We start from the raw sequence: 13,104 nt of genomic DNA on the forward strand, positions 1-13,104 counted from the left end.
TACCTCCTATGGCATAGAGGGCTCCAATACACGCATTCTTGGAATAGGATGACCAGGGGGTGTGCGTGTGTGTATCATATACATGGTGAGTAACATTCCTTTAAAAATTGCAGAACTATGGGATAACCTGGTTTTATATTGCAATTTTGTCAGCCTTACCTGCCTTCTGCCCACTACTCCACCTTCACTAGAGCTATTTTAATCATTCCAAACCTGCTTAACCAACCAATTGCAAAGAAAAGACAACCTGCCAAAAATATGTTTGTCCCTGCAAACAGCAATTTCACCCCCAAATTACAATTCAGCCTCAAATTGGTCGGAGGTGTCAGAGGGGCTTTTACCCATGCTGCACCTGTGCTGATATGTTTAAAGTTCACTATCTTGTGAGCTGTGCCAGCTGGACCTGGGAGGCATATATCCTGGGAGGCCAGGAATTTCCTCCTTTCCAGTACAATACTGTGCTTGGTTCTAGTGCTGGAAAATCACAAGTTAATGGACATTAAAACCAGACGTGACTTTTTATAAAATTATTTTAGATACTCTTAAAGGGGTCTAAGGTATATCAGTTAGCATTTTTCTTTACCTCAGCTGCCCGTACATGTTCACTATTCTATTCGTAGCAGTAAAGAAGCAGAGTTTTGTTTGGGGTGGATACCAACAACAATAAAAGTAAAAATACTCTAAATAACATTTCTAAAAAAAATTCCTGTCAGCTACATGGCAAAAACAAACTAATTTTCATAACAGTGTGATATAAAAGTGTTACTGGAACCCATTTGAGATGACCACACAACTTACTCATGGCTCCACTACTTGTGAATAATGTAGTCATCCCAAAACGTCTGCCAATAAAACAAACATTTATACCACATTGTACCATCAGGTATTTTTATCATATTATTAAGCATTCATATAGTCCATCTTAAATTTATACAGTGTATTACACACGCAGAAAAAGGTATGTTCTCTACCTCAGCGAGCTGACAATTATAAAATGTAAAACAGCTCTGTTAAAACTGTAACAATGGAGTGTGAGCTTATCCAGTGGCCTGGTGGCTAGATCTTGACTAGTGGAGAGTCAGAATGCATTTCCCAGTCTCCTGTCTCTCAATCCCTGGTTTACTTTGGGATTCAGTCCATGGAGAAAGACAGTGCCTCAACAGCAACCCATCCACTATTAAGAAAGGGCATTCATGGGCTCTGCAAGCAATCCTGTCCTCCTCAGCGAGGAGGGCAGTGTCTGCAATGGAAGGCCAAATGAGGGATTTGTGACTATTCTATTAGGAGAGCATAGAAGAGACACCCTCAAAAGGAAAGAAAAAAAACTTCAACAGCTTAAATTTGATCTATTAACATAGCAGACCTGGTAGGTTACATAAAACTAAACAACATTGAATTTTAGAGCAAACCCAGTCCATTATGTAGCATTATATGAACCCTGAACCACTCCAAAAGTTTGTTTCCCCCCAAATTAAATTTTCAATTGCCATCAAGCAATGAAATCTGGAATAGTGCTTTGAATGTTTAGACCAACCAACTTATGTTAGGTCTACCTTGAAGATCACAGACCAAAACTTCACTATAGTGATAAGTGTATATCTAGCTAGCTATATGTGTACTTATACACTTCTCTTGGATATGATAGATATTTCCCCTGCATATTTAGTATTGTGTGTTACTATAGTTAACCATAATGCAAAGGGAAACAGTGCACTCAAGTTTACCTGGTAGGGTAAATCAGCCATCCTTAAATAAGTTTCCATTTTCAAACAAAAAGGAGATAAACTGGGAATACCATTGTTAGGTCTTGAAAATTGATGCAGTATAATAGCATCTTTGGAATCAACCTCTTGCTCTTTCCTGGCAAAACAAAACAGAATTAAAAGAAACCCAGATTACAGCATGTGCCATATATCAATATATTAAGTGCATGAAGGAGCGAGAATGGCTGAGGCAATACATTTTGTCCTCCCTTTAATGGGTTATTGTAATTTTTTATTCATCAAGTCTGAAATCACTAAAAAGCACTTACATTGCAGGAGCAGAATTCAGACAGGAAGCTTAGTTAATTCTATGTTGGAGAGACCAAAAAATCTTGCAAACCTTAGGTAATAAGCCAGGCTCATAGACTAAAATAAGCAGGCAAGCAAGCCTGAAACTCCCCTGCCTTGTGCCTCATGTAGTCACTTAGGGCTTGTCTACATGGTGCCTTAGTCCACACTAGCTGGGGTGTGAATTTTAATGTGCACTATCATGTTGCACACTACCTGGCCTGTGTGGACCCTGCTGGCACACATTAAAAGTTCCCTTGTTCTGGGTAGCATATTACTGTTTGAAATGGGACTATATTAACATGCACTGGGGAACTTTTAGTGCATATCAGTAGGGTTCATACGATAGGGTTACCATATTTAGCAAATAAAAAAAAGAGGACCCTCCACGGGCCCTGGCCCCTCCCCAACTCCGCCCCTTCCCCGCCCCAACCCCGCCCCCTCCTCCCTCCCACTCCCAGCCACGCGAAAAGGGCTGCCCGAGCACTACCGGCTTCACAGTTTGCCGGGCAGCCCCCAGACCCTGCGCCCCCGGCCGGCGCTTCCCCAGCGCAGCTGGAGCCCAGGAGGGGAAGTGCCAAGCCGGAAGCGCAGGGTCTGGAGGCTGCCCGGCAAACCGTGAAGCCGGTAGTGCTTGGGCTTCGGGCAGCCCCTATGCCTCCGGACCCTGCGCCCCCAGCCGGGCACTTCCCCTCCCGGGCTCCGGCGGCGCAGGGTCCGGAGGCATGGGGGCTGCCCGAAGCCCGTAGCGCTTGGCTCTTAAACAGAGCCAAAGAGTCAGGGGAGGAGCAGAGCCTCCGGCCGCGGTGACTCTGCTCCTCCCCTGACTCTTCGGCTCTGTTTAAGAGCCGAGCTGCCTGAGCGCTACCGGCTTCGGGCAGCTCCCATGCCTCCGGACCCTGCGCCGCCAGAGCCCGGGAGGGGAAGTGCCTGGCCGGCGGTTGGGGTCCGGAGGCATGGGGGCTGCCTGAAGCCCAGAGCGCTTGGGCAGCTCGGCTCTTAAACAGAGCCGAAGAGTCAGGGGAGGAGCAGAGCCACCGCGGGAGGGGAAGTGTCCGGCCGGCATTTTCTCGGACATGTTCGGCTTTTTGGCAATTCCCCCCCAGACGGGGGTTTGATTGCCGAAAAGCCGGACATGTCCGGGAAAAACCGGACGTATGGTAACCCTATCATACGAGCCAGTTAGTGTGCAGAATGCTAGTATGGAACTAAAATTGACACCCAAGCTTGTGTGGACTAAGGCAGTGGTTCTCAACCCTTTTTTATTTGCAAACCCCTAAAAAATTTCAGATGGAGGTGAAGATGTCTTTGGAAATTTCAAATGGAGGTGCAGGCCCCTTTGGAAATCTATTGTCTCTATATATAGTTGAATTCTGTTTTCAGTCTAAGTCTTTCACAGACCCCTTAGACAAAGTGAGTGTAAAATGCTCTGACTTTGCTGTGGTAGGGGTTTTCAGCCACTTTGCACAGTTATAAATGACAACACAAGGGGTGAGGCAATGGAAAATCAGGCCCTGCAAATCTACCTCCTTCAGTTAAGGGCTTTAAAGAAAAGAGAGGCTCTCTTGAAGAACATGAACAACTCAAGCATAATTCCAGCTCTCCTATCCCCACTTCCAGACTCAGAAATGCCATTCACCTCCACTGTCTGTAAACGTGTCATTACCCTTGGCCTTGTTCTCTGTTCTTTGTATCTCCTCCCGTTGTACATGTGTCCATTACCATCTCTGCACTTGACTGCCTTGACTCCACCCTGTGGAAGTCTTTACCACTTCTCGTCTCAACTATTTTAACTCTCATCTCTATGGCTTCTCAAGATCCGTATTCTCCTAACTCCAGAATATCCAGGAGACTGTTGCTTGCCTTCTCCCATCTACAAAGACTCATGGTCACATCACCCCTGCTGTCAAACAACTCCAATGGCTATTCATTCATTTCAGGATCCAGTTCAAAATGTCCCATTCATGGTTCTCAAAGCCTACCATGGACTTGCTCCAATCTACCTCCTGGACTTGGGACCAAACTTTTGCTCTCAATTACACTGAGGCAAATCAAGAGGATTCCAAAGGATTTACACTAGTGTAACCAAGAGCAGAATTTGACCCACCTTCATGAGATCCATCAAAGTCAATGTGGCTGTACAGGTGTAAAACTGGAGCAAGTCAAAGGAGTAAGAAAGCCCATTGTCTCTTACGCACACTCCTGCACCTCTGGCACTTGTCTAGCACTGGCCTCTTATCTGTGCCTTCACACAAATTTGCAACTGCTAGTGTAAAAGCCTTCTGCTCTGATGCTTCTGCCATCTCAAACAGTGTTTCAGTTTCCATCCACCTCATCCAGTCTTCATCTCTGTTGATTTCTTATCTAAAAACATATCTGTTGTTCTTTGCTCTGGCCTGTAAATTTCTCTTACAGTAACTGCCTTTGGTTATTGACTTTAAGGGAGATTTTCATAGGCACATGTGTCAAAGGGAGTGAGGTGCTTACTGGCTCTTTATGCCTTTGGAAATCACCCCCTTTATGACTCCAGGCCTTAACTGAATCATCACACTATCTTGATACAATACATTGTGTTGAATAGTTTCAGTCTGTGAAGCATTTGGGATATAATATCCATGAAAGATGCTGTACAGAATAGGGTTGCACTGCACATCACAGACAGCAGCCCGTGCAGTTTTGGTTAGCATGATAATTTTAATCTCTCAAAAATGAGCTCTGAACTGCCAGAGATGATATTAGTTTGCTTTGCTTTTAAAATTTGGCCACTGGCAATTGCAATTTGACTGCCAAATTATACACATTTTAAAATGTCTGATTTGAAATCATTTAATACATTCATAGCATCCCTTTATATACTGTACATATTGAAACATTCAAACACAGATTTAACATTGCTAGTAGCCTGTGCAGATGGCACATATTTGCTGAACCAGTAAATCACATCTACACATTTCTCCAGAAAATGTAATATCTTTTAAAATATGGCTACATGAAGTAACTTCATTCTGTAAATCTCTCCTAAGAATAGAGGCAAAATAATCTATGAAATTTAAATGATAAAAACATCCCTGAATTCAAGTATTTTCCAAGAATTATGTTTATACAGTGATTTATTGTAAGCTGAATGAAAATAAGCGCATAAAATATAGAAGACAAATATATCTTTCAGTGCTAGTGTTATTAAAAGGTTATCAATGGCAACATTATCTTTGTTTACCTTATGTTGTGCATGGCAGCTCATTAGTACAGGGCTACTTTGATCCTTTATTTCTTTGTAAATGTTGTATCCAGAAATAACTTCTGTGTTTTGCCATTGTTTATATTACACAAACAGCTGTCTTGTGCAATGATCATAGTAACCATTTAGGACCCAGTTATGCAGTCCTCACTGAAATCAATGAGAGACTTAGCTGAGTAAGAAGGGCAGGCTGGGGCCCATTGTGGTCTGAAGTTCATCTCCATTCCATTTTCATAATGTTAGTCTCCACCATACTTCTATGGTGTACATATATCAAATCCCCTGAGATTGTTCTCATTAATTTCTTTAAAACAGTGTACTAGTAATATATCACCTCTGTTGTGGATATTATATTTCCAGGTACATCCTTGGGAAATCAGTAGTTAAAGCCACCATTTTCTGAGATGATTTACTATCCTTGTAAACAAACTGCAGCACCATATGCAACTGTTTACTTCAGATCTCAGTCTATGACAAACATACTCCTGTGTCTATTCCTGCTCTCATGCTCCCTATTACTCACACCATTATGAAGCTAGAGCTCATAACCAGACACAATACTACATTGAAAACAATTGTGGCTTCTTCTTATTTCCAAGAGATCTTGTATAACTAGTTGATGCTGCATCATTTTAAATATGCATTTTCATATTAGATTTTTGAGCAACCCCCAAAAGCACTGACCAGTATGTTTAATTTGATGCTGAGGTTTATTATGTAGAGTTGTCTTATTTAAACATACTGGTAGTTTGGGTGAAGATGGTTTAATACATGACGATCTATTAAACCATTTTTTGCAAAGCAGCTAAAATGGCAAGATCTAAGAGTAAGGTGGGTCCATGATGAAGGTAGTTCTTGTTTTAAAGCCCACTGGTTTAATTCTGAGCCCCTGTCCTTAAAACACAGGCCAGACAAGTCAGATGTTTCCAGATAAGGCTAAAACTATCTCTGAAAAGAGCCCTGTGGTTGATTCCCCTAGAATCTATGACACTGGGTTTTAAGAATGATGTATCTACTGGTGTGACATTAATCCTTACAGAGGTGAAGCTCTGAAATGCCCAGTAAACAAAAACAATTACAAAAGACTCCTGATTTCTGCCTTGCTCGTTGTTATTGTGTCAGTTTCTCAAGGGGTGAAGTCGAGTACAATGCATTCCCATCAGATCAGAACTGTCTTATTATTTCCTATTCCCATTGCAGCGTCTATTCCAAATACTCCCTGCTGCAGCCTGCCCCAGGCTCTCTCTCCCTGTCTCTCACCTAATTGCCAGGAGTTCATGTAGCAGATACGCCGCGGCAGCGAGCAGGGCTCCCCCAGTCAAATAAAGGGTTTTCTTCCACCACGAATCAGAACCCAGCCCTGCCATGATCCCACCGTAATCCTGCCAAGGGAAAGCGATGATGTCCCCATAAAAGGAGACGTGCTCTTCGGATCCTGCACACCAGCCGAGGGTGAGGCTCTGATTCCGGCTCAGCTCAACCACACAGGACCTGGAGGAGGCAAAACCAACACCCCAGTGCATGCTGCGCGTTGCCTGCTGCTCCCTTTCCCCCCGCCGCTCGCCAGGGCAGTCTGCATGGGCAAGGGCTGCTCTGGAGCCAGCCGGCACGCTCAGCTTAGCAGCGGGCCAGGAGGGGATGGAGCAGCGGTGCTGGGTCTCCGTGGTGATCTCTGCAGCAGCCTCCTTCTGCAGCTGCCTCTCGCCTTTGTCTCTTCGTATCCAGGAGGCTGGGTGATGTCATTGCTCCTGGGAGCGTTAAAATACCGGGGCAATAAAAATCACACCCCTCTCTCCTTTCCCCTTCCTGTCCTCCCCCACAGATAGCCTCTTCCGAAAAGCAACCCTTCTCTCCCCATCAGCGCGGGCTAGCGAAGGTCACAGGAAAAGGGCAAAACTCACCTAGCGCTAAGGGGACATGCTGGCATTTGCTACCAGGCGGAGGGGGGAGGATCCAGATTAATGGCTGGATTGGAAAGATTTACTCTCCAGGGGGAGGAAGCAGCTTTCTGCTCGGATAGCTAATTTCCCCCCGAAGCTATAATTACATTACACAGTTAGCCTGGACCAGGTCATGTGTTTAGGCTTTAGCTTGAGAAAATGGAAATCAACCATTGTTGTGTGTGTGTTTTATCTGGTAAACAAACCTGATTGCAATCTACCCTCGTTTGGGTTGTATTAAAACGGCAGTAAAGACCTGCCAGTTGCATCCCTACCCTTGCAATGTGCTTTGGAACAGGTAGCAAAGCTAGGGTGTTTTTTTTTAAATGTTAAATACCTCCCAATAAGTGTGCTAGATGGGCATCTAGCATAATTGCACCTCTTGCCATGTATGAAGAACCATGTCATTTATAAACATATAGCAGGGAATTCTGAATGACCAGCTGTGCCATTCTGTAGAATCATAGGAATGACCTATTTTGTAGGTGCAGCTGTGGATAAATCCGTGCATAGTAGGAATACATGCAGATTTTGTGGATGCCGTTTAGACAACTGTGTCTAAAACTCTGGGGTGAAATCCTGGACCCATTGAAATCACTGCATGTTGCACATCTAGTCTTTCATTGCTGTTTAAGTCCATCATTTAAAACATCAACGGTTATACAACACAGTGACAGAGTTTAAGGCCAGACAGGACCACCATATCATCTAGTCTGGCCTTCTGAGCCAGAGGTGAGCCCTGCACCCTACCATCACAAGCAACCCCCACCATACAATTACACTCATAAATTTGTCCAGCTCTCATTTAAAACTAATTAAGTTTTTTGCCCCTCCCCCTCCTATTGGGAGGCTGTTCCAGAACCCCACCTCTCTGATGGTTAGATATCTTTTGATTTTCAGCCTGAATTTTTTCATGGCCAGTTTATATCCCCTTGGTCTTGTGCTAACACTGTCCATAGGCTTAAATAGCTCTTCACCATCCCTAGTATTAACTCCCCCTAATATATTTATAAAGAGCAATCATATCCCTTTTCAACCTTCTTTTTGCTAGACTAAACAAATCAAGCTCTTCCAGTCTGCTCTCATAAGATAGGCCCTTCTTTCCCCTGATCATCCTAGTAGCTCTTCTCTGCACCTGTTTCAGTTTAAATTCATCTTTCTTGAACACAGGTGACCAGAATTGTACACAGTATTTCAGATGAGGTCTTACCAGTGCCTTTTACAATGGCATTATTACTTCTCTATCTCTACTGGAAATACCTCTAATACATCCTAGTATCGCATTTGCCTTTTTTTCATAACTACATCACATTGCTGGCTCATACTCATCCTGTTAGCAACCTACACACCCAGGTCTCTCTCCTGCTCTGTAACTTCCAAATGATGAGTCCCAAGCTGGCAGGATAAGTTCTTATTATTAGACCCTAAGTAAATGACCTAGCATTTTGTACTATTGAATTTCATTTAATTTCTGTCACTCCCATCTTCAAGGTCACTCAAATCTTCCTGTATAATATTCCGATCCTCCTCTCTATTGACAATGCCTCCCAACTTTGTATCATCAGCCAATTTCATGAGCACGCTCCTGCTTTTTGTGCCAAGGTCATTAATAGAAATATTGAATAAGACTGGTCCTAAGACCGATCCTTGAAGAACTCCACTAGTAACCTCCTTCCAGTCTGATAATTCACCTTTGAGCACAACCCATTGCCTTCTCTCCTTTAACCAATTCCTAATCCACTTTACAATGCTTGTACTGATCCTCATCTTCCCCAGTTTAACTAATAACTTCCCATGTGCTACGGTGTCAGATGATTTACTGAAGTCCAAGTACATTAGACCTATCACACTTCCCTTATCGAAAAAATCAGTTATTTTCTAAAAGAATGTTTCTTTGTATTCGGTTGCTCTCCACTTTCTCCACAAAGGATCTGGGATCCCAAGCCTCTACTATTCAACTCCAGCTGGTTACATGATACCATACCATAAAATTGTGGCACCTGGATTTATTAAAAAAAACACTTATGATCAATTTAGAATATACCAGTTCTAATTTTTCTGTCACTTCGAGGCTTGCACATGGTAACTAAGAAACCTGAGTTTAAAAGGCCAAAGGGTACAAAAATAGCCTCAATATAATTTTAAAATTAAAAAGTGTTCTAGAATAACTCTTTTCTGCAATATGATTAAAAAAAGAATACAAAGTACCATAAGGTGGTATAGAGATTTTACTATCACTCATTCGGGATGATCTGTACAGATCTCCTGTAACTTTAAACTAGGGCTGTCAAGCGATTAAAAAAAGTAATCATGATTAATTGCACAATTAATCACACTGTTAAACAATAATAGAATATCATTTATTGAAATATTTTTGGATGTTTTCTACATTTTCAAATATATTGATTTCAATAACAACACAGAATACAAAATGTATAGTGCTCACTTTATATTTATTTTTGCACTGTATTTGCACTGTAAAAAAACAAAAGAAATAGTATTTTTCAATTCACTTCATACAAGTACTGTATTTTGGAGGCTTTTTCTACTCTCCAGGGATAATACTAAATCTCTATCCAACCAGGATAGTAACAATATTAATGAACTACATTATTATGAGAAGGGAAGAGACATCAAACTGTAGACATTTTTACTTTGCTAGATGACTTGTTGTGACCATATCTGGTTTGTGGGTTAAAGAAGTTTCAGTACCACATAATCTAGAATGTGTCACTTAAATACTATCATTTTGACTTGAATGTGAGTAAGATGGTCATTGCAAGAAGTGGTCTAGAAAGGGTTTCTTCTACAGTTACAGGCAAACTGCAAAATTAATAATAAAATGGAGTCAAGATTAGAAATAATTAATAACATTTATTAAACACAGATTCACATGTTCAAAGCACTTCACAACAATTAAGCACTCCTCACACCACTCATGTGAGTGTTATCAGCCCTGTTTTGCAGAGGGGGAACCTGAAGCCGGGGCCAACTCCAGGGTTTTTGCCGCCCCAAGCGGCGGGGGGAAAAAAAAAAAAAAGCCGCGATTGCGATCGGCTGCAGCTCCACCACGCCGCGGCAATTTGGCGACAGGTCCTTCCCTCCGAGAGTACCGAGGGACCCGCCGCCAAATTGCTGCCGAAGAGCCCGACGTGCCGCCCCTTCCCCTTGGCCGCCCCAAGCACCTGCTTGCTGGGCTGGTGCCTGGAGCCGGCCCTGCCTGAAGCAATAAGATGGACGTGACCTGACCAAGGCCACAGAGTGAGCCAGTGACAGAGCTAGGATTAGCATTCATGGCCATCTGATTACCAACACTGTACTTGAACCAGGCTGTGGGTGAATTTAGCATTACAATGAGCTGTGGATAAGGCACTGGACTGGGACTCAAGAGATGTAAACTATATTCCTGGATCTGCTACAGACTTCCTTTGTGACCCTGGAAAAGGCACTTGACTGTGCATCAGTTCCTTATCTGTAAAATGGGGATGGTAATAATACAGGATATTACATTGGTAAATTCATGAATTTATGTCAGGGGCTAAGATGCTGTGGTAACAAGGCCACAGAAATGCCTACACATTTTTACAACATTCTTTTCTGCCCGTAGGAAATCCTCTGATACTCCTTAGCTTGCACAAGACTTTCTAGCTTGCCCAAGGTGCATCACTCTGCAGCAGCATTGGACTAGAAAAGTCATGCAACCTACAAGAGCTGTGAAATCTCTGATAGCAAAAATGAATGTTAGGATGCCTTTCCCAAACCAGGATGTTCAAAAAGATTTCACAGAATGGGAAAGTAAACTCCTTAAAGCTAAGTTAAAACTTAGCTGCTAAATGACCCCACACCATAGTGGTGGGGGCAGATACAACACATTTCTTTGTTTAACTCAAATTTCATTTTAGAGTTACAGTTCACCTTTAAATAATGTGTGTTTATTTTATGTTTGCAGTCTTGTTGTAGTTGTGTTGGTCCCAGGATATTAGAGAGGTGGGTGTGGTAATATCTTTTATTGGATCAACTTCTGTTGGTGAGAGAGACACGCTTTTGAGCTTACATAGAGCTCTTCTTCAGGTCTGGGAAACTAACTCAGAGTGTCACTGCTAAATACAAGGTGGAACAGATTGTGTAGCTTCAACAAATTCTTTCACAACAATGACGACACCACTCACAACTACCACCATCCCACTGGCAATCATAAGAAGAAAGAATCTGACCAGACATTACGGAGGAGATGAAAGCACACTCTTGATCATTACATTGATTGTTTCAAGAAAAAAAATTGACTATGAAATCCTTAAACATCACATCCATCACAATCTCTCCACCACCAAGACGACAGATATACAGTCCCTGAAATCTGACCGCACGATAGTAATCAAACCGGAAGACAAAGGGGGCACCATCGTAGTTCTCAATTGTGATGACTACGTTAATGAGGCCCCACAAAACAATTTACCCAGGAATTTAAGGATATCATTAAATCTTTCCCCAAATCTTGAAGGATAAATCTTTAAGGATATCCATCTTTCCCCAAACAACGCCAAGAGAAAATCTACAAACTCATCCCCCACAAACACATCATCACACCCATCAATTTCATCCTCACTCAGAATAATTTTACATTCAACAACGAACACTTTGTCCAGACCATGGGAACAGCCCTGAATACTAGGATGACTGCCTAATAAGCCAACTCTTCATGAGTCAAGAAGAATTTCTGGACAAATGCACCATGAAACCAATGATATACCTGTAATACACCGATGATATTTTCATCCTCTGGACAGACAACAAACTCCCTCATAGATTTCCACCACAACTTCAACAACCACCACCCGTCCATTAAATTCTCTCTGGAACATTAGCATCAACTTCCTGGACACAAAAATCAGCTTCAACAATGGAACCCTACAGACAACTGTGATGCTGTATGATTGAAATGTGACCATGTATATCACTGTTGCTACCACTGTTAGACAATTACAACAAAATTTCTACAAAATATGTCATGTAAAGTGTCAATGAAAAAGTTATGATTTGCAAAGTGTGATTATTCTATTTATAAAAAGCAACAGAGGGTCCTGTGGCACCTTAGAGACTAACAGAAGTACTGGGAGCATAAGCTTTCAGATGCATCTGAAGAAGTGAGGTTCTTACCCACGAAAGCTTATGCTCCCAGTACTTCTGTTAGTCTCTAAGGTGCCACAGGACCCTCTGTTGCTTTTTACAGATTCAGACTAACACGGCTACCCCTCCGATATTCTATTTATATGCATGTATCATTTTTGTATCTGAAGTTATGAATATTGGCTACAGATCTGTATCCCAAATGTGTTTGTTCCTGGGGTAACACCCATCAGGTAAAAATCTAAATTGAAGCCAGACAGCTCTGTGTTGATGGTTCCTCAAAAGCAACTGACTCGCACAATGGGCCACAGAAGAAACTCGTACTGCCCAGCAAGTCTTTCTGTGAACGCCTAAGCCTCCAAGTGGGCAATGGCTGCTCCTGTGAGTCATCAAAGCCATGTAAGGGCATGTGACTTCCTCATGTGACCCTGGACTCCACCTTGTGCCTGTACTTTTCCACAAACTATGCTGTGGGCTTTGTTTGGAACAGTAAAATTCCATCCACATGGCAGAGGGTATAAAAGACCCTGGAAACATCTCCATTTTGTCTTCATATCCTGCTTCATTTCTCTGAACTGGATTTCTAACAAGGGAGCTCTAAACAAGGACTGATGACCCCAAAGCTGTTTGGGTAATTTCCAAAGAGATTTTGCAGACTAGCAGTTTATTCCATCATAGCTTCAAACCTGACATAAGAACTTTGCAATCGTAGAATCATAGAACTGGAAGGGACCTCGAGAGGTTATCT

The 13,104-nt window shown here is 42.5% G+C and overlaps 1 protein-coding gene across 2 annotated transcripts in view; it reads right to left on the bottom strand.

The window, feature by feature from the left end:
• FAXC (failed axon connections homolog, metaxin like GST domain containing) overlaps nucleotides 1-8,000 on the bottom strand; it is a 47,640-nt gene extending 39,640 nt beyond the window's left edge. The window contains exons 1-3 of one of the 2 annotated variants that reach the window (XM_065588228.1): nucleotides 7,191-8,000; nucleotides 6,550-6,780; nucleotides 1,725-1,860 (exon numbers count right to left, since the gene is read on the bottom strand). In XM_065588228.1, coding sequence (XP_065444300.1) covers nucleotides 1,725-1,860; nucleotides 6,550-6,780; nucleotides 7,191-7,216 — 393 coding nt within the window. In that variant the 5' untranslated portion in view covers nucleotides 7,217-8,000. Of the gene's footprint in view, nucleotides 1-1,724; nucleotides 1,861-6,549; nucleotides 7,169-7,190 lie in introns of those variants that run through there. The other variant, XM_005301131.5, reaches the window with a different exon arrangement.
• Between the last annotated feature and the right edge of the window lie 5,104 nt (nucleotides 8,001-13,104).

This window comes from Chrysemys picta, chromosome 3 (assembly GCF_011386835.1).
Source record: "Chrysemys picta bellii isolate R12L10 chromosome 3, ASM1138683v2, whole genome shotgun sequence".
In the NCBI taxonomy this organism is placed as follows: domain Eukaryota; kingdom Metazoa; phylum Chordata; order Testudines; family Emydidae; genus Chrysemys; species Chrysemys picta.